Here is a 21,297-nt window from a genome sequence, read left to right on the forward strand (position 1 = left end):
TTGAAATATGGGCTTTGTTCCGTTAGCTGCATAATCTTGGGCAGTCTACTTAACCCCACCGAGTGTCACACTGATCATATGTAAATTGTCAATAATGCCTTATGGAGATGACTGGAGGGACAAAGATGAAAAATGGAAAGTCCTAGCTTAGTGACTAGCACAAAGAACAGGCTCAATAAAAAGATATCCACAAAATAGACAAGAAAAGATTCATATGTATGGTTATTCGCTTTGTGTTTCTAAGCAAAGATATAAACATGTCTACATTAAGTCAATAATTTATTTCTGAGGCCCGGAAAGCACTTACTTAGCTGTTCTATTAATAGAGCTAAAGGAAGTTATTTAGAAGGATTTGTATCAAACACTCAAGTATCGACTCAATTCAATTAGCATGTAATGAGCCCCCTCGGGAAGGGATGCTTGGCTTGTACTAGAAATCCTGAGAATTGCACAATAAACCTCCACTGATCAGTTCTGCACATTATGTAAAGATAACTGAATGGTTTCTATGGCATTAATACCACAGAATGTTCTCTGACCGTAGTTTCCTATTGCCTACAAAAGAAGGAGAAGCATGGTTCAATGGATTACTTCCTCAACACACACCCACACATCCTCCCAAGCTCTCTAGATACAATATACCTTAACATCAATACTCTATTATCCAACTGCCTCTAAAAATGACCAGCAGCTTCTTTTTGCTTTGCTAATGATGTTCACTTTGCTGGGAATAATTTTCATTCTCCTTCAAAACACCAGTTCAAAATGTATCCTATCCTTATTTTAAAGTCTACAATGAAACATATCCTTTGGAAAGTTTTTTGTTTTTTTGTTTTTTTTTTTTTTTTTTTACCATAAAACAGATTATCTGACTCTCTCTTGCGGTTGTCATTATTACAGTTTAATTAAGGAAATGTTAGGTTCCAATTGTGAGGTTTGGTTTTCTTTTTAAGTGCCAACCATCAAGTAACTGTTCATGTTTTAGTAGAAAGAAAAGAACATCTACAACCTTTCTAAAATGATTCTCATTGCCTGGTACTTGCAGGCACCCCGTAAATGCTGGCTGAATGAATGAATGAGTGAGACCCCTCTTAATTTCTGTAGGTGTTTTAATATAAGTCATAGTTATGGAAGGAAATTTCTCATGGGACATGACAGCGTGCTGGCAGAAGGATAGCAAGGTATAACCCTTCATATAGTTTTATAAAATTAAAATATATCAAGATAGAAAAATATGTGATTACTTTAAGATATAAATGGGCAGAGAAGATAGAATGACAACATTTTTAAAAACAGAAAAAAAAAACTGTTGTATAATAAATTGCTGTATATTCTGCAGAAGTGTAGAATATATTCAACTTATAACAAAATGTATGGAATACTTCCTTCTAAAATAAACAACACTGTCCAGCATTATCATTTAAGAATACTTTTATATGATATATTGAAAAGGGCTTGGGCCTTACTTTTCTCATCTATAAAACCAAGATTTCATCACCTAATAATACCTAAAAATACCTTAAAACCTTTTGGCGATAAATTAAAAATGTACGTATACCACCTAGGCCCCTGAAGATACTTAAGGAAGGTTTCCGCAAGGCAATACCACCAACGGTTGCACTCAGTAATGCTCTTGCACTCGGGAACGTGTGCAGGGAGCATCAGCAGGGAGCTGACGGTGACAGCAAGAGGGCTAAGCTTGAACATCAATGCACCCTTTTCTCCTCTACCACATGCACTATTCATTTAAATAAAACTAGGTCTCTCTTCTCCACATTTCAAGGATTACTAAAACTGTTGCTTTAATTCTATCAGATTATTTCATTCTTCTAATCTATTGGGCAGAAAGAAGATATTTATTTGTTCAAATCAAGATTTTGAAATATGAAGTAAAGAACTAGAAAAACGCATCTGGCCACTCTCATCTTTTTTTCTTCTTTTTAGGGTGCAGGGATGAGTGGGCTAGGGAGCTGGTATTTTGGGGGGTCCAGGTAATGGAAGGATTGGGAAATAACATTTCTTGTATTTTGACTAATTTGACTAAACTAATCCTCTACATAAGGACACTATTTGATTCCCTGATTCACTTTCTTTGTATACATCCAGCGAGTGGATTATTGAATAAATAAAACAAATAATTGGGTGTGGTTCTTACTGAGTCTCTTCAGAATGAATGCCTTGTGCACTTGAGGCAATACTGAAATCTTACACGTTCTCAAATCACAAAGTTGGCTGTTAGTAAACTGATGCAGAATTTCCCTGTGGTGAGTACTGTAAAGTTGTAAAAACATGCAAAGTTGCAGAGTTTTTAATTTAAAATATTGAGCAAAAGCCTCAAAATAATTTCCCTTTCAGGAAAAAAAAAAATTCTAACTTGACTTTAATCTGGGGTTTAACTCAGAGGGTGACAATGTTCTTTGAAAGCCACCTCTCAGATAATAATGAGCCCATTAGCCATTTGTTTGGGGAAACTTAAGAAAAACAGATGACACCCTATCAAAATAACACCAGCATTCTTCACAGAGCTAGAACAAATAATCCTAAAATTTGTATGGAACAAGAAAAGACCCCAAAAACCAAAGCAGAAGGCATCACAATCCCAGACTTCAAGCTATGCTACAAAGCTGTAACCATCAGACAGTATGGTACGGGCACAAGAACAGACACTCAGATCAGTGGAACAGAATAGAGAACCCAGAAATGGACCCACAAACGTATGGCCAACTAATCTTTGACAAAGCAGGAAAGAATATCCAATGGAATAAAGACAGTCTCTTCAGCAAGTGGTGCTGGGAAAACTGGACAGAGACATGCAGAAGAATGAACCTGGACTACTTTCTTACACCACACACAAAAATATACTCAAAATGGATGAAAGACCTAAATGTAAGACAGGAAGCCATCAAAATCCTCAAGGAGAAAGCAGGCAAAAACCTCTTTGATCTTGGCCGCAGCAACTTCTTACTCAACACGTCTCCGGAGGCAAGGGAAACAAAAGCAAAAATGAACTACTGGGACCTCATCAAAATAAAAAGCTTCTGACAACAAAGGAAACAATCAGCAAAGCTATAAGGCAACCGACAGAATGGGAGAAGATATTTGCAAATGACGTATCAGATAAAGGGTTAGTATCCAAAATCTATAAAGAACTTATCCAACTCAACACTCAAAAAATAAATAGTCCAGTGAAGAAAAGGGCAAAAGACATGAATAGACACTTCTCCAAAGAAGACATCCGGATAGGCAACCGACATGTGAAAAAATGCTCAACATCACTCATCATCAGGGAAATACAAATCAAAACCACAATGAGATACCACCTTACACCTGTCAGAATGGCTAACATTAACAACTCAGGCAACAACAGATGTTGGCAAGGATGCGGAGAGGATCTCTTTTGCATTGCTGTTGGGAATGCAAGCTGGTGCAGCCACTCTGGAAAACAGTATGGAGGTTCCTCAAAAAGCTAAAAACAGAACTACCCTATGACCCATCAATTGCACTACTAGGCATTTATCCATGGGATACAGGTGTGCTGTTTTGAAGGGACACATGCACCCCCATGTTTATAGCAGCACTATCAACAATAGCCAAAGTATGGAAAGAGCCCAAATGTCCACTGATGGATGAATGGATAAAGAAGATGTGGTAAATATATATATATATATATATATATATATATATATATATATATATATATATATATATATATATATATAATGGAGTATTAATCGGCAATCAAAAACAATGAAATCTTGCCATTTGCAACTACGTGGGTGGAACTGGAGGGTATTATGCTAAGTGAAATGAGTCAGTCAGAGAAAGACAAAAATCCTATGACTTCACTCATATGAGGACTTTAAGAGACAAAACAGATGAACATAAAGGAAGGGAAGCAAAAATAATATAAAACCAGGGAGGGGAACAAAGCATAAGAGACTCATAACTATGGAGAACAAACAGATGGTTACTGGAGGGATTGTGGGGGGGGGGGGGCTAAATGGGTAAGGGGCACTAAGGAATCTACTCCTGAAATCAGTGTTGCACTATATGCTAACTAATTTGGATGTAAATTTTAAAAAAGAAAAAAGAAAATTAAAAAAAAAAAAAAAGAAAAACAGATGACATAACATACCCAGCTGGGTACACTGTTCTACATCCTTCAATATTCTGTTAGCAGTACCTGTTATTTGCTTTTTAGTCTCCAAGTCTCTAGTTTGCTTCAGCACCTGGAGCAGCCGAGGTACCCCGTTGAGTTCAGCAACCTCCAACTTGTTGTCATTGTCTTCAAATACCAAGTTTCGCAGGGCCCCACACACGGCTCGCTGAACATCTTCATTCTGAACTTTTAGGAGCTGCAGAAGCTTGGGGATGCCACGAAGCTGATTAACCTGGGGAAGAAGCAGATGTGTATTTCAGATATTTATTCTGATGTAGCATTAAAGACATTTGTTGTAATATGAATGAACAGATGAAGTTCACTAATGTCAAGTAGAGTCCCCATCAGACAGTAACTGGGACACAACCTGAGGCTCACTGCATACAATATACACCTGCTATAAGGCAGTGCCTGCCTCTCTTGGAGGAGCTAACAATACATGTGAGAAGACTGAAACCTATGAAAAAATTGAAGGGGAAAGTAAAGTGATAGGTGGGTAAGTGCCAGTTAAGTGGACACAAAGAGTTAAGCTATAAAAGTCTTGAGCATACAGGTCATGTTCTCACGGTTTGTGGGTTCAAGGCTCATGTCGGGTTCTGGGCTGACAGCTCAGAACCTGGAGCCTGTTTGGATTCTGTGTCTCCTTCTCTTTCTCCATCCCCTCCCCCACTCACGCTCTGTCTCACTCTCTCTCTCAAAAATAAATAAACGTTAAAAAAAATTTTTTTTTTAAGTCTTGAGCATAATGAAGATGAACAGAGCTGGAATGAGAGGAGTAAGGAGATTTATAGAAGAACAGCACAATTATATGAACATTTCATTTTTTTTTTTTCCAGGACAGAACTTTACAGTCAATATAAATGGACAGATCTCACCATCAATGGTACAAATAAAGATTCATTTACCATGGCACTGGTAGTAGCAATGCAAACTAATCCTAAATGCCAGCTATTTTTATGATCAATTGCTTAGGGTATTTAAAAAGCTTCATATAAAAATTATGCAAGCTTCTTAATTTAAGTAGATAACGTAACTTTACACTTTTGATATGCTATTTAAATTTTTTTAAATGTTTTTATTTATTTTTAAGATAGAGAGAGACACAGCATGAGCAGGGGAGGGGCAGAGAGAGAGGGAGACACAGAATCTGAAGCAGCAGTCTCCAGGCTCTGAGCTGTCAGCACAGAGCCTGATGAGGGGCTCAAACTCACAGACTGTGAGATGATGACCTGAGCTGAAGTCAGACGCTTAACCAACTGAGCCACCCAGGCACCCCTTGATATGCTATTTAAAAAATATCTCTCGGGGCACCCGGGTGGCTCAGTTGGTTAAGTGTCCGACTTTGGCTTGGGTCATGATCTCACAGTTTGTGAGTTCAAGCCCCATGTCAGTCTCTGTGCTGACAGCTTGCTCAGAGCCTGGAGGCTGCTCCAGATTCTGTCTCCCTTTCTCTCTGCCCCTCCCCCATTCACACTCCATCTCTCTCTCTCTCTCTCTCTCTCTCTCAAAAATAAACATTAAAAAAATAAAAATTAAAAAATTAAAAAAAAAAATAGAAAATATCTCTCCCATCCAAATATGCAAGAAAGGGCATGCTCTCTATTAGAGAAAGGGTTAGCACTAGGAAAAGAAGAATAAAAATAGATGGTTTAGATTCTGAAATGTATGGCTGTTCAAGAAGAGGTCAAATCATGGCAATATGAGCAATGTGACTATATACTTTAGGCTGCAAATATTATCTAAAGAAGTCAAGAGGTGGACATGGGGTGGCTGAAGCAAAATGTTAAGTTGTAGACTGAGGGCTTTCCTTCTCATGGGCTTCCAATGGCATCTGATGCAGAAATTTTAAATTAGTAAAAACTTCTGGTAAAGATGTCAGTCATTTTCACCATCTTAATGCAGAAATTTTTAGGAAACACTTATTGTTGTGAATGGGCAGGAGGTTCCCTTTCAGCTGAAGTTCATCACTTATGAATGATGCCCTAACTGCTTCACAGTTCATGCTCTGGCGCCCAGTAATACCTTTTCATATTTTCTATGTATCATCAAATTTCAGCTTCCCTTTCATAAACAGATAAATGAGATTTAAGACATAATCTTCCAATCTTACATCTTTCTTTGTTAGGACTGGGGAGAAGACTAGCAAGGCAAGAATAAAAGTCAAAGTTTAAAAATAATAACCATAATAACAACAACAATAATAATAATAATAAAACACAGATAATGACTCTCCCACCCACTTCTACCATTAGAAGGTGTTGGCATAGTGTTAAGAGTTTCATTTATGTTATCTAATTAATAGCTTGTTGAGAACCTTACGAGAGAAGTACTCTTTTGGTCTCTTTGAGGCTTTACTAGTAATAATGAGGAATAATACTTCCACTTACAACTCACTTCAGAGGAGACATGTGCAGAACAGGGCACGACTGGTAAACTGGCCACAGCAATTTTGCTGGGCTACGTCTACAGCCATTCTAATATATTTGTACAAAATGCTACTGATAAAGATTTCTTAGCTGTCAATTAATTCTGGTCCAGTAAATCATCTACTTGATCACTTCATCTATTCCCATTACTACACTTCCTTAAGAGCAGAAAGGCACATTTTAAATTGTCTGTAATTCACATGTTTCTCTAATTCCATCAATTTCTATTTCATAGTTAGGTTTTAAGTTGGTTAAGTGTACACTCCACAAACTTCATAAATGCCAGCTATACTAAATCTTCACAGTAGCTGTAGAAGCATCAGATGCAGAAAGAAAATCCTGTTTGTCCTGCAGGTATTTTGCGAGCTTTAGAAATATTTTATTGCTTGATTTATAACTCCTAAGTGGCCTTCTTCAAAATATGATGGGATGTGGCTTACCGGTCATATTGCATTTCCAGATGCGATGATAGAATCAGCGATAAGTGGCATGTGGAACTGGACTCGGGGGCTTGGACAGCCGGCTTTGCTTACCCTGTCACCTTCACCCCTTGGGCTTTCAGCACTTGCTCCAGCCCAGAAAGAAGGCATTGTGGACACACCATGCTCAGACAAATGTAGAAATCTGCTACAGCTCTAGTCACTGTTGAGTTTGACGCCCTAGTGTCTGGCACCTCTCCCAAATTTATAAATAGACTTAGGTTACTTTTATCCATCTTATTAAGCAGATTGATACAAAATCAATACCAAATGCAAGAAGTTGATGACATTCTCCTCATTGCATCGATCTAGAAGGACAGTTGGCGATGGATCCTATACACATTATTATTTTTAATGTCTATTTTCGAGAGAGAGACAGAGCGCAAGCAGGAGAGAGACAGAGAGAGAGGGAGACACAGAATCTGAAGCAGGCTCCCGGCGCTGAGCTGTCAGCACAGAGCCTGATGCGGGGCTCGAACCCATGAACTGTGAGATCATAACCTGAGCCGAAGTCAGTGGCTTAACTGACTGAGCCACCCAGGCGCTCCAGATCCTGTACACATCAGAACCAACGCCAAATGTACTGTCCTTGCCCCTTTACATTCAGGGAAGCAGATGAGATGAGAGAGGTGGCATGTATTTCCCAGTTATACTGAATCCTCAGGGGATTTGTTCTCCCTTTGGGAAAAGGAAAGAAGAAACAGACTAACATTAATATCTCAGAACTTCAAAAGACCTTTCATTTGAGATGGTTTCTAAATATATGGAAGGGCTCTATTCTGATTCTTCTTCCTGCCAACTATAAAATAAATGATGAGGATTCTGGTGGCAAATAAGCGGAAGGAACAGACTGACTCCTTTGGGGCAAGGGCTCCCTTGTGCCCTGGTGCCCTTGCTCTCACTTCCTTCCTGTTGGGAATGCTCTGACCACTCTGCCTCACTTCTGGCAAAGCCCTGCTCATCTTGCATGAGCTGGCTCAAATGTCACCACCTCTGTGAAATGTCACTCCCCTTTTCTCTTTTCCTTCCCATTAGAATTAATCACTCCATGAAAATTGGTATAACCTTTCAGGAAGGCAATCAGCAGTAAGTGTCAAAAACTTCAAAAATATTCTCTTCTAATAACCTTCATTAGGAAAGAATTTGAAATGCACACACATGTAATTGTAAATACAGTATTTATTTGATTTTTAATAAAATTTATTTATTTTTGAGAGAGAGAGAGCCTGCACAAACAGGGGAGGGGCAGAGCAAGAGAGGGGGGAGAGAGGGAGAGAGGGAGAGGGGGAGAGAGGGAGAGGGGGAGAGAGGGAGAGGGGGAGAGAGGGAGAGGGGGAGAGAGGGAGAGGGGGAGAGAGGGAGAGGGGGAGAGAGGGAGAGAGAGAGAGAATGAATGAGAATATCCCAATATCCCAGGCAGGCTCTGTGCTGAGTGTGGAGCCTGGCATTGGGCTCGAACCCACGAACCATGAGATCAAGACATGAGCCAAAATCAAGAGTTGGATGCTTAACTAACTGAGCCACCCAAGCACCCTGTGATTGTAGTATTTATAATAGGGAAAAATTTGAAACCATAAATGTCCAAGAAGACTAACTAGGTAATGATTGTCACAATCCACACAGATTGAAGTTTCCATGGGAGAGGCAGAGTAATGTTAGAACTGACAGATATTTTATATTGGTCATTACAGTTCCCTCACCAGTCAAATGGAGATTATCTAAGATTAACAGTCTGCATGCTAGGTACATAGCAAAATATTGCTAATGTTATGAGAAAATGCTCATTGTACAGTGTTACTAGAAAAAATGTATAAAATATCTATGTATTTCCACTCAAACACAGACATAAAGAAGGAAATGAATTTAGGGAGTTTGGAAGAAATGATGGGCATATAAATTATGAAAGTTGCTTGTTATTTTGTATTTTTTTAAACAAGCATATATTTGTGCATGCTTCTTAAAATAAAAGCAAAAAAAAAAAAAATCCCTACAAGGAAAGCTACATATTCAATTTGTAAAAAGTCAGAGAACAAAACTAAGATGGTAACAATATTGGGGAAGTGTGGGTATGTCTCTTTTTGTCTGTTTCTTAATTTCCCAAATTTTGAGTAATGAATTCGTATGAGTTTTATAAGATGCTGCAAGATAGTTATGGCAGTCAAAACTTCGGTGATGAGATCTGAAGCAGGAATGGAAATAAGGTCAGTTTTAGGAGGGCCTTGCAGATTAAATTTATCCTTCCTCCTAAAGGCAAGTGGGTGCTGAGAGGCGACTGTATCAGTAGTGGGTTAAAAGTGGAGGAAGGGAAATTAACCAGGAAGTGGCTGAGTTAACAGAAAACATGGTGATAGGGATTAGCATAGTGGCGCTGAGTAGGGAGGGAAAGAGGTGAGTAGATTCAAGACACTTTTAGTAGCAGCACTAAAAAGTCTTGAAGACTGCCTGAATATGAATAATGTTGAGAGGTAAGAATAAAAGAAAAGTTGAAAGTCTGTGTTCAAGTTTTTGTGTCATACCACCTGGGTGAACTACCACTCACACAGGAAATAATATGTTCAGATTGGGGCAGGCATTGTACAATGATCTGAGTGCATTCTCACAACTCTTTCTAGTAGGATTATTATTTCCGCTTTATAGGTAGGAATGCCAAGGCTCAGAGACGTTAGTATCCTCCCCAAGGTCACTGAGGTAATTAGGATGCTGGGACTCACGCTTCCCTGAGTGACTTTTGAGTGTTAATACTCAAACCACCAAGGGTCCTGCCTTCCAACCCAGCAGGAAGAACAAGTTAGAAGGAGGGTTGGCTAGTAGAGAGGAAAAGCAAAAGAAATTAACGTGCCCATTTTTGAAATGCTGATGTGGAGTTCAGTGGGATGTCCAGGAAATAGATGGACACATGGTTTAGAGCCCAAGGGAGAGAAGGTGGCAGAGATGCAGGAAGTTATCAGCATCTAAATCATATAGGGATGGAAGTCACAGGAGTGGATGAGGCAGGTCAGGAGATGGTGCTGAGGAAGAAAAGTCCTAGGAAGGCATCTCAGGAACATAAACATTTAAGGGACAGCTGATGATAAATTTTTCACAGAAGAAAGCTGAAGGAGCCAGAGAAATGGAAAAAGAACCAGGAGACTCTGGACCAAAAGAAGAAAGGTTCAAAAAGGAGAAGAGGATCAAGTATGATAAATGGGCTGAGTCCTAATCAAATAAAATAAGGATTAAAAACTTGCCACTGGTTTTAAAAGTTTATGATTTAGAATTTTGATCTTTATATTCAAATTATAATTGCCTTTTTAAAAAAGATTTTATTTCTTTTTTTTAATATAATTTATTGTCAAGTTGGCTCACATACAGTGTATACAGTGTGCTCTTGCTTTTGGGGGTAGATTCCCATGATTCAACGCTTACATACAATATACCAGTGCACATCCCAACAAGTGCCCTCCTCAATGCCCATCACCCATTTTCCCTCTCCCCCTAAGATTTTATTCTTAAATAATCTCTATACCCAACATGGGGCTCAAACTTACAATCCCAAGGTCAAGAGTCACATGCCCCAGAGACTGAGCCTGTAATGTCTTCTATACATAAATTCAAATGCTATAGCACTATGCTTAATATTAGCAGGATTTTGTTCATGTTGGGTTATAACTTAATACTTAAATTTTTCTACCACGCATATGTATTTTTAGGTTTCAGTGTGACTTTCATGTTTCATTATTCTCAAAACCAGTGTTTGTCCTAGTTTTAGAAAAAGAGCCAAGAAGGCAAGCACAGCTTTAATCACATATGTAAGCAAAATGATATTTATAATCAAATTAGCAACTTAAGAGATTGTAGAAATCTAGCCCAATTTGAGAAACAAAAGAAAAATTCAAGTAATTCCATATTAGAAAATGAAAGCATGCTTAATAATGCCCAGCTTTTTAAAATTGGTAATAAAAAAAGATTTAAACATTTATCTGAGTTAGTCATAGAAAGGACTAATTTTTAGCCGAATTCGTTTCACCTATATGTATAAAGAGGGTTCATTACTAGGTAAATACATTATTTTTTTAAATCTTGGGGCTCCTGGGTGGCTCAGTCAGTTGAGTGTCCCAACTTCGGCTCAGGTCATGATCTCACAGTTAGTTTGTGGGTTCGGGCCCTGCATCAGGCTCTGTGCTGACAGCTCGGAGCCTGGAGCCTGCTTTGGATTCTGTGTCTCCCTCTGTCTCTATTCCTCCCCTGCTCACACTCTGTCTGTCAAAAATAAATAAATGTTAAAAAAAATTTTTTTTTAAATCCTTACATATTCTTCCCATGGAACAAACATACAGGCAAAGGGCAGTGAGAACTACTCAATAATTATGTAGCTTTTAAAACGAGAAATAATCTAGATGTGGGGATAGGTTTTAAAGTAATACCTAAAATACAGATGTCATGAATAGAAATACTGACAAATTGGACTTCAGAAGACTTTTTCAATCCTGCATGATGAAAGATACAATAAGATGCATAACACTGGATTATATATAATATTACGCATAATAGATAATGAATTCCTACCAAGCATTAAGGAGATACAAATCTTTGGAGAAAACAGTCCACAGAACTCTTTTGCCTGACTCTACTTAACTGATATGTAGAATTAGTCACATTCTTGTTTCCCTCTGGAAATCCTACTGATTCCCTGAGAATTATCAAAGCTGAGAGGTTACTCTATGTTGGGCTTTGCACTCCAATTTTTACTAGTTGAGTTACAAATTTACTAAGTATAACTTACATGTTTCCCAATGTACTTAGGCCAACTGTACTTGTTACTGTAATCATGTAATTTATTTACCTGTTAGGTAAACGAATGAAATTTAAGGGTGAAAAGAGTTCTGTTTCTCTGAAAACTAATCTGCATGCTTTGGAAAGACTAGATAAAGGAAAACAGCTTTAAAAAGCTCTGTAATTATTTGTGAACAAAATTAATGTAAAAGACTACGGGAAATGTAAAAATTCAGATACGGGTGAAATCAGATGAATCAGTGTCATTAAGTTCTCATTTCACTTTAAAGAAACTAAAAATTGCAGATGATTACACAATGGGCATAGTTTATGCAAGATTATGACAAACTGTGTGTGTGGTATGTGTGTATAACTAAATTTTTTTTCCTTTGTAACTGATTAAGTGACCAACTATTAGTCTTGATTTCAAAAAAACAGGAAAGTTTTTACCATAAAGAGATGGCTTTTTTTTTGTTTTTGCTTATTAGATTAACAAAAACAAACACAAAAGAATAATCTCATGGTAGTAATGGTACATATAAATGGGCACTATGATGCAATGTTGGTGGGGTTTAAGTCTACACAATCTTAGGTGGAATTTATTAGGGAATTATTTATCAAAATTAATAATGACTCAATAGTGACAAGGACTGGATTTACCTATCATCTGAAACAATTTTAAAAACCAGACAAAGCATACAATGGTTTCGATAATTGGTAACGTAGCAATGATGGATAGTGATCCCTAAGGGATGGATAACAAGCAAGGTGAGCCCCACTGCTGTCAAAGATCACTGTATGGAGAGAGTTCTCAGGCTGCTGTGTAGTGAGGTAAAACCCAAATGGAATTCAACAAGCAGAGTTCAGGAGACAGTGCAGGATCCAAGAAGAAGAGTCCGTAGGGGAGAGGTACCAGTGAGAAAGAGGCACAGAAAGAGAACTCCTGAGGTTGCAGAGGGTCTCCATCTAATATTCAGTAGAGTATTAATTAGTGCACGTGTGTAAGAAAATTTCCTGAAGCCAGGGAAATAACCAACTAACCAACCAAATAACCAAAGGACTTAAGGGAACAGCTCCTCATGGTCACACAGGCCCAAGAACAGTGCCTATTCTCACTACCCAGTCAGAAAACCTCATAATTCATGGTGCATTAGTTTTCAGAATTGTCTTGCTTTAAGAAGTGGGGATTAATTCGTTCTAAATAAATGCTGCTCTGGTTCCACCTAGCAAATCTCAAAAGCAAGATTTAAAAGGGTAAAACTGATTTCAAGTAACTTGAAATGTTAGGTAGAGACATAGAAGATAGAAAAAAGACTCAAAACTTTTAGAGATGAAAACTACAATTTATGAATGAAAGAAAATCCCTGAATGAGATTAATGGCATATTAAACTTTACAGAAGAAAGAATGAGTGAATTTAAAGCATAGCAAAGAACACATATCTAAAAAAGAAAACATACAGAAAACAAAAACTAAAGAAAAAGAATAGAGTACAGATGAGCTATGAGACAACTTCAAGTAGCCAAATATATATGTAACAAGTTCCCAAAGGACAGAAAAAAAAATCTTTGAAGAATTAATGGTTGAAAATTTGAAATTCCAACCAAAGTTCCAAAATTTGATGAAAAGTAAAAAATCTACAAATTTAAGCTCAGTGAGCTCCCAAGCACAAGAAACCTAAGGAAAACTACACCAAGGCACATTATGACCAACCTGCTCAATGCTAGTGATAAAGAGAAAATCTTAAAAGCAGGCTGGGTAGGTGGAGAGAGTTACAGTATGTACTGAGGAACAATGAAGATGACAGATGATTTCTTGTCTGAAGCAAAGCAAGTAAGATGACAGTGAAGCAACAACTTTCAAGTACTGAAATAAAAAACTGTCAACCTAGTGAAAAGACCTCTCAAAAGCAAAGATGAAATTCCTTTTCAGACATACAAAAGCTCAAGTTAACTACCAGGGGACCTGCACTAGAGTAAATGTTAAAGAGAATTCTTTAGGCAACGGGAAATAACATGACATCTACACAAAGCAATGAAGAGCACTGGAACAACCTAGACGAAATGGACAAAGTCTCTGAAAGACACACACTACCGAAGTTCATTACAAAAAATACAGAGCCCCCAAAGCCCTGTTACCAATTAAAGAAAATGAATTTATAGTTGAGAACATAGCTTCCTTAGCACAGCAGGCAGTGTGCCAGTCTCATAATCTGAAGGTCCTGAGTGTGGTTAAGAACCTCTCACAAGAAAAGTTCAAGTCCAAGAGCTTTGCTGGTGAATTCTACCAAACATTTATGATGGAAATAATTCCAATTACAATCAAACTTTCAGAAAATTGAAGAGGAGAGAACACTTCCCAATGTATTCTATTACTCTCAATCCAAAACTGGAGAAAGACATTACAAGAAAAGATCGATATCCTTTATAAATATAGCTGTATAACTGCCTTAACAAAGTTTTACCAAATCTAATTTTAAAAAGGTAACAGTACATCATGACCAAGTGGGATCCCAGGAATGGGATAACACTTAAAGACCAAAGTAATTTACCATATTAGCAAAATTAAGATAAAAACCATAGAAATATTTTAATAAGTGAATAAAACATTTGATAAAGTCCAAAAACCATTTCTTTTTTTTAATCTAATGTTTATTTATTTTTGAGAGAGACAGAGTACGAGTGGGGGAGGGGAAGAGAAAAGGGGAGACACAGAATCTGAAGCAGGCTCCAAGCTCTGAGCTGTCAGCACAGAGCCCGATGTGGGGCTCGAACTCACAAACTGTGAGATCATGATCTCGGCCAAAGTTGGACACTTAACTGACTGAGCCACGCAGGTGCCCCCCAAAACCATTTCTGAGTAAAAACCAAAACAAAATTCCATAAAATTAGGGATAAAGGTAAGTTCTTCAACTTGGTATTGTGATGTATGAAAAACCTACGGCTAACATCATATTCAATGGTTAAAAGCTAAAAGCTTTTTTTCTGAAGACTAGGAACAAGGCAAGGATGTCCACTCTGACCACTTATATTCAACATAGTATTCAAGTCCTAGCTGGAGTAATTAGGCAAGAAAAAGAAGTGGCATCCAAATTGGTAAAGAAAGAGCAAAACGGTCACTATTTGCAGATGACATATTATATAGAAAATCCTAAAGATCCCACCAAAAGTTTACTTGAACTAATCAATGAATTCAGTAAAGTTGTAGTATATAAAACAATATGCAAAATTTTGCTGCATTTTTGTACACCTGTAATAAACTATCAGAATTAAGAAAACAATCCCACTTACAATTGCATTAAAAACACACACACACACACACCTGGGAATAAATTTAACAGAGGAGAAGATCTGTCCACTGAAAATTATAAGACATTGATGAAAGAAACTGAAGACACAAATAAATGGAAAGATGTTCCCTGCTTATGGATTAGAGAAATGCTGTTGAAATGTGCATACTATCCAAAGCAATCTACAGATTCCATGCAATTCCCATCAAAATTCCAATGGTATTTTTCACAGAAATAAAACAAATAATTCTAAAATTTATATGGAACCACAAAAAGATCCTGACTAGTCAGATCAATCTTGAGAAAGAAGGATAAAGCTGGAGGCCATCATGCTTTCTGATTTCAAAACTATATTAAAAAGCTGTAGTAATAAAAATAGTATGATATTGGCATAAAAAGACATGCAGATCAATGGAACGGAATAAACAGCCCAGGAATAAACCACACGTATGTGGCCAATTAATTTACAACAAAAAACCCGAGAATACACAACAGGAAAAGGAGAGCCTTATCAACAAATGGTGCTAAGAAAACTGGATGGCCACATGCAAAAAAAAGTGAAACTGGACCACTATCTCATACCATACACAAAAATTAACTCAACTTAAAGTCTTGAATGTGAGACCTGAAACTATAAAACTCCTAGAAGAAAACATAGGCAGCAACCTCTTTGATGTCAGTCTTTGCAATGATTTTTTGGATATGACACCACAAGAAAAGAACAAAAGCAAAAAGAAACAAGTAGGACTAGATCAAACAGCAAAGGAAACTATCACAAAATGAAAAGACAACCTACGGAAGGGAAGGAAATATTTGCAAATCATAAATCTGATAAGGGGTTAATAATCAAAACATAAAGAACTCACGTGACTCAATAGCAAAACAACAATTCGATTAAAAGATGGGCAAAGGACCTGAATAGATTTTTCCAAGGAAGACATACAGATGGTCAACATACAGAAAAGGTGCTCAGCCTTCTTAATCATCAGGGAAATGCAAATCAAAACCACACGATATCACATCACACCTGTCAGAATGGCTATTACCAAAAAGACAGTAACAAGTGTTGGCAAGGATGTGGCCAAAAGGGAACCCCTGTGCACTGTTGGAGAGCATATAACTTGGTACAAACACTCTGAAAATAGTATGGAGGTTCCTCAAAAAATTAAGACTAGAACTACCTTATGATCCAGTAATTCTACTTCCGAGTATTTATCAGAAAGAAATGAAAACACTAACTCAAAAAGATATATGAATTTCCATGTTTACTGCAGTATTATTTACAAAAGCTATCACATGGAAACAATCTAAGTGTCCACTGAGGGATGAGTGGATAAGGAAAATGTGATATATATATACACATTGGACTATATTCAGCCATAAGTAAGAAGGAAAAACAGCTATTTGCAACAACATGGATGAACCTTGAGGGCATTATGCTGAGTAAAATAGACAATGAACAAATACTATATGATCTCACTTATATGTGGAATCTAAAAACAAACAAACAAACTAACCAAGAAAAAACAAAATCAAAGATACAGAGAACAGACTGGTGGTTGCCAGAGGTGGGAGGTTTGGCATGGGTGAAATGGGTGAAGGTGGTCAAAAGGGACATACTTCTAGTTATAAGTCAAGAAGATGTAATGTACACCATGATGACTGTTATTAAGAGTGTATTGTACATTTCAAAGTGCTAAGAGTAGATCTTAAAAGTTCTCATCACAAGAAAAAAATTCCTAACCGAGCATGGATGGTAACTAGATTGGTAATCATTGATATGCATATATCGGGTCATGTTGTACACCTGAATATACTGTTATATGTCAATTATAACTCAATTTAAAAAATAAAACAAAGAGCAGGAAAAGGAAATGGTGTTAAAAATACTAAAATATAAAATTTTTTCCATTCTTCCAAAAAAAAAAACCCCACGTAAAAATCCCCCAGATTAAATTCCTAAAAACAAGCAAAAACTTACAGGTAGCATCATACTTAATAGTGCAATAACAACCAAATGCTTCTGCCTGTGATCAAGAACAGGACAGGTCCACTTTCACTTCCTTTTAACACTGTGCTAGAGGTTCTAGCCAGTACCAAAGAAAAAAAGGAAAAAGAAACCTAAGTCATTAAGATTGCAAAGGAAGAAATAAAACAGTTTTTATTAGCAGATGGCATGATCTATGTAGAAAATCTGACAAATCTACAAATATGCTACTAGAGCTTAGAGTGAATTTAGTAGTGTCACAGGATACAAGATCAATATACAAAAAATCAATTATATTTCTGTATACTAGCATTGAACAATCAAAAATTGAAGTGAAAAAAAAAACCCAGACCATGTGTAAAAACATTTAGAAATATTATATCTTTAGGGATAAATCTAACAAAACCCATGAAAGATCTCTGGAGTAAAAACTACAATACACTGCTGAGAGAAATTAAAGAAGACCTAAATAAATAGTGAAATGTACCATGGTCAGGGGTCAGAAGACTTAATATTGCTTAGATGAAAATTCTCCATACATTAATCTACAGATTCAATGCAATCTCAAACAAAATCCCAGCAGTTTTCTCACAAATAAATTGACAAGCTGATTCTAAAATTCAAACGGGACTGTAAAAGACCTAGAATAGCCAAAATCACTTGAAAAAGAATAAAGTCAGAGGACTAACACTAGCAAACTTCAATATAAAACTATATTAATATATAAAACTATAGTAATCGAGACAGTGTCGTATTAGCAAGAAGATAGACCAATAAAACATCAGTGAAATACAATACATGACACAGAAATAGACTCATATAGATGTGATCAATTACTTTTCAACAAAGGCACAAAAAGGAAGTAATACCAAAATAATAATCTTTCCAGCAAATGGTGTCTAAATAATTGCATATATACTTTTTAAATGTATATTTATTTATTTTGAGAAAGGGAGAGAGAGAGCTGTGAGTGCGGAGCCCAACACGGGACTCAAACCCATTAACTGTGAGATCATGACCTGAGCTGAAACCAACAGTCAGACGCTTAATTGACTGAGCCACCCAGGTGCCCCTGCATATGTGTTTTTTTTTTTTTTTTAAAAGGAACGTCAGTCTACATTTGCAATATATACAAAAATTAAACCCAAACGGATCATACACTAACTATAAAATCTGACAGTTATAAAACTTCTAGAAGAAAATATAGATTATCTTTGTGACATCAGAGTACAGAAAAATTTCTTGGATAGATCATGAAAAGCACAGTCCATAAAGGAAAAGATTTATAATTAGACTCCATCAAAATCAAAAACTGTTAAAATAATGGAAAGACAAAATACAACTGGGAGAAAGTATTTCCAAATCACATATTTGAAAAAAAAAAAAAAAAAAGACATATCCAGAATATAGAAAGAACTGACAAAATTCAATGACAAGAGAACAAAAACCCAAATAAAAAAGGGCAAAAGAACTATGAGGTATCACCTCATATCTCTCAGAATTGCTAAGACAAGAAACAACAGGTGTTGGCAAGGATGAGGAGAAAGGGAAACCCTATTGCACTGTTGGTGGGAATGCAAACTAGTGCAGTCACTCTGGAAAACAGAGTGGAAGTTCCTCAAAAAGTTAAAAATAGAACTACTGTACAATTCAGCTATTGCATTACTAGGTATTTACACAACAAATACAAAAATACTAATTCAAAGAGATACATGCACCCCTATGTTCATAATAGCATTATCAACAATAGCCAAATTATGGAACCAGCCCAAATGTCATTGACTGATGAATGGATAAAGTACTGGAATATTACTCAGCCATAAAAAATAATGAAATCTTGCCATTTATGGTGATGTGGACAGAGATAGAGAGTATAATGCTAAGTGAAATAAGTCAGAGAAAGAAAAATATCATATGATTTCACTCACATGTGGAATTTGAGTAAAACAAATGTGCATAGAGGGAAAAAGAGAGAGAGGCAAACCAAGAAACAGACTCTAAGCTATAGAGAACTGATGGTTACCAGAGAGGAGGTGGGTGAGTGGATGGGTTAAATAGATGATGGGGATTAAAAAGTACCCTGTTGTGATGAGCACCGGGTGTTGTATGGAAGTGTTGAATCACTGTTTTGTGCACCTGAAACTAATGTGACACTGTATTTAACTGGAATTTAAATAATTTTTTTAAAAGGAAAAACGGGTGCCTGTGTGGCTCTGATGGTGCAGAGCCTGTTTGGGATATTCTCATTCATTCTCTCTCTCTCTCTCTCTCTCTCTCTCTCTCTCTCTAATAAGTAAAATAAATAGTTTGGCAGTTTCTTAAAAAGTCAAACATATACCTACCATATCATCCAGACATTCAACTCCTAGGTATCTACCCAATAGAAATGAAAACAGATTTGTGCATATATGTTCGCAGCAGCTTTATTTGTAATAGCCCAAACTCAAATATCCATCAACAGGTGAGTGAATCAACAAACTAAGGTGTATCCATACAATGAAATACTGTTCAGCTACACACACACAAACACATACATGCACACATCTTTTGATATTCACAACATGGATAAATCTCAAAAGATTAAAGCTCAGTAAAAGAATCCAAAGAAAAAAGCATATATATTACATAGTTTATATTTAACTCTAGAAACTTTAATATATTCTATAGTAACAGAAAGCAGATCATTGGTTACCTGGGGAGTGGAAGTGGGTTAGGGAGGGGTCAGATGTTTGGATTATAAAGGGGCACAAAGAGACTTTGGAGATAATGGGTATGTTCGTTATCATGATTGTGATGGTTTCATGATGGCTAAACATGGTAAAATTTAATTGGACCTTAATAAAGCTGTTAAAAAAATGAACAAACAAAACTGGTACATTTATACAAAAGAAATCCACGTAGCAACTTTAAAGAATGAAATAGGGCTAATATATATCAAACATTTCTAAGATATAGCCTTAAACGAAAACAAAGTGCAGACTACTATAACCTGCTACCATTTGTAATTTTGTTTTAAACAAAAAAGGATACTGAACCAACCCACCCAGTAATTGTTTCTACACGTATAGAATATCTCTGGAAAGACACCCAAAAATGATGTGGGAGAGAGAGACAGGGAAAGAGAAGGGAGGGAGGAGGAGAGAGGATAGGAGAAAAAGAAAAAGGAAAATGGGGGGTAGGTTTGGCGTCGGAGGGAAACTTAGGTTCACTGCAAACCTTTTTCAACTATGATTTTTTCCTGAACAAATATACCACTTTTTAAACAAACATAAAATGACCTAGTGATTCCATCTGGGAGGTGGTCTGCCCTGTACGACACTTATGGGAATGCCAAAAGATATATGTACAGAGCTGTCTATGGAACCATTTTCATAACTGCTTAATGAGAAAACCGCAAAACATTGTTTACATTTAATATATATTTAAATATAGAAAACAATAGTCTAAAATGCTCATGTGTGCTCTTGGTAGCTCTCTAACCCCCTCCTCTCATCAGAAAACTCTAAAAGTATACAGACTATGAACAATTGTTGGCTTTGGTCCTAAAGCGGGAGATTGGAGAGACAGACAAAGAGGGGAAGGCTTGTGTGGAGACTTACATTCTAAGTTTCTGAATTGCAGTAAATTTTTTTTGGTACTGAGTATATATTCCCTTTTAATTAAAAAGGCTCGATGAAGACTTTTATTTATTTTATTAACTTGTTATTTAAAATTGACCTATAGTTGACATATAACTCAATAAAGATTTGTTTTTAACTTAAATTACTGGTTTCAGTGTGCAGGGCCACCATAATGGATGTCAAAGCGTGGTAATTTTACAGTGGACTTAAGATGATACTCACCCTTTTCCGTGCTTCAGATTTCTGGAAGCACTCGTGCTGTATGAAAGTAGCTGCCGCAGAAATTCTGGGTGCTGGTGTGTGGTCTGCATCCAGCATGCTCACTGCTCGCTCCAGAGTCATCTCCACGTCTGCATTCCTAGACAAACAGTCACGGATTCAGCAGAGTTCCAAACCTGCTCCCTCCTGCCTACCAACCTGATCTTTCAGAGATGACTTGGCTAACATGGGGAAGCACCTAGAACACCTTGGCTTTTCTTCAGCCAAAAGAAAAATCATCATCTGAGGTCAGAAGGCGTAGGAAGCTAGCAGTAGAAATATTCCACCTCTGATCAGACTGGCCTCTGAGAATGTCACTGAATTAAGT

At 36.9% G+C, this 21,297-nt stretch overlaps 1 protein-coding gene across 3 annotated transcripts in view; it reads right to left on the reverse strand.

The window, feature by feature from the left end:
• The window catches only part of PKP2 (plakophilin 2), a 259,830-nt gene that overhangs the window by 45,529 nt on the left and 193,004 nt on the right, over nt 1–21,297 (reverse strand). For all 3 annotated transcript variants that reach the window (XM_042992091.1, XM_042992092.1, XM_007090726.3), the window contains 2 exons: nt 20,934–21,069; nt 4,184–4,391 (listed from right to left, as the gene is read on the reverse strand). In XM_042992091.1, the coding sequence (XP_042848025.1) occupies nt 4,184–4,391; nt 20,934–21,069 (344 nt within the window). The remainder of the gene's footprint in view (nt 1–4,183; nt 4,392–20,933; nt 21,070–21,297) is intronic.

This window comes from Panthera tigris, chromosome B4 (genome assembly GCF_018350195.1).
Source record: "Panthera tigris isolate Pti1 chromosome B4, P.tigris_Pti1_mat1.1, whole genome shotgun sequence".
NCBI classification, from domain to species: Eukaryota; Metazoa; Chordata; class Mammalia; order Carnivora; family Felidae; genus Panthera; species Panthera tigris.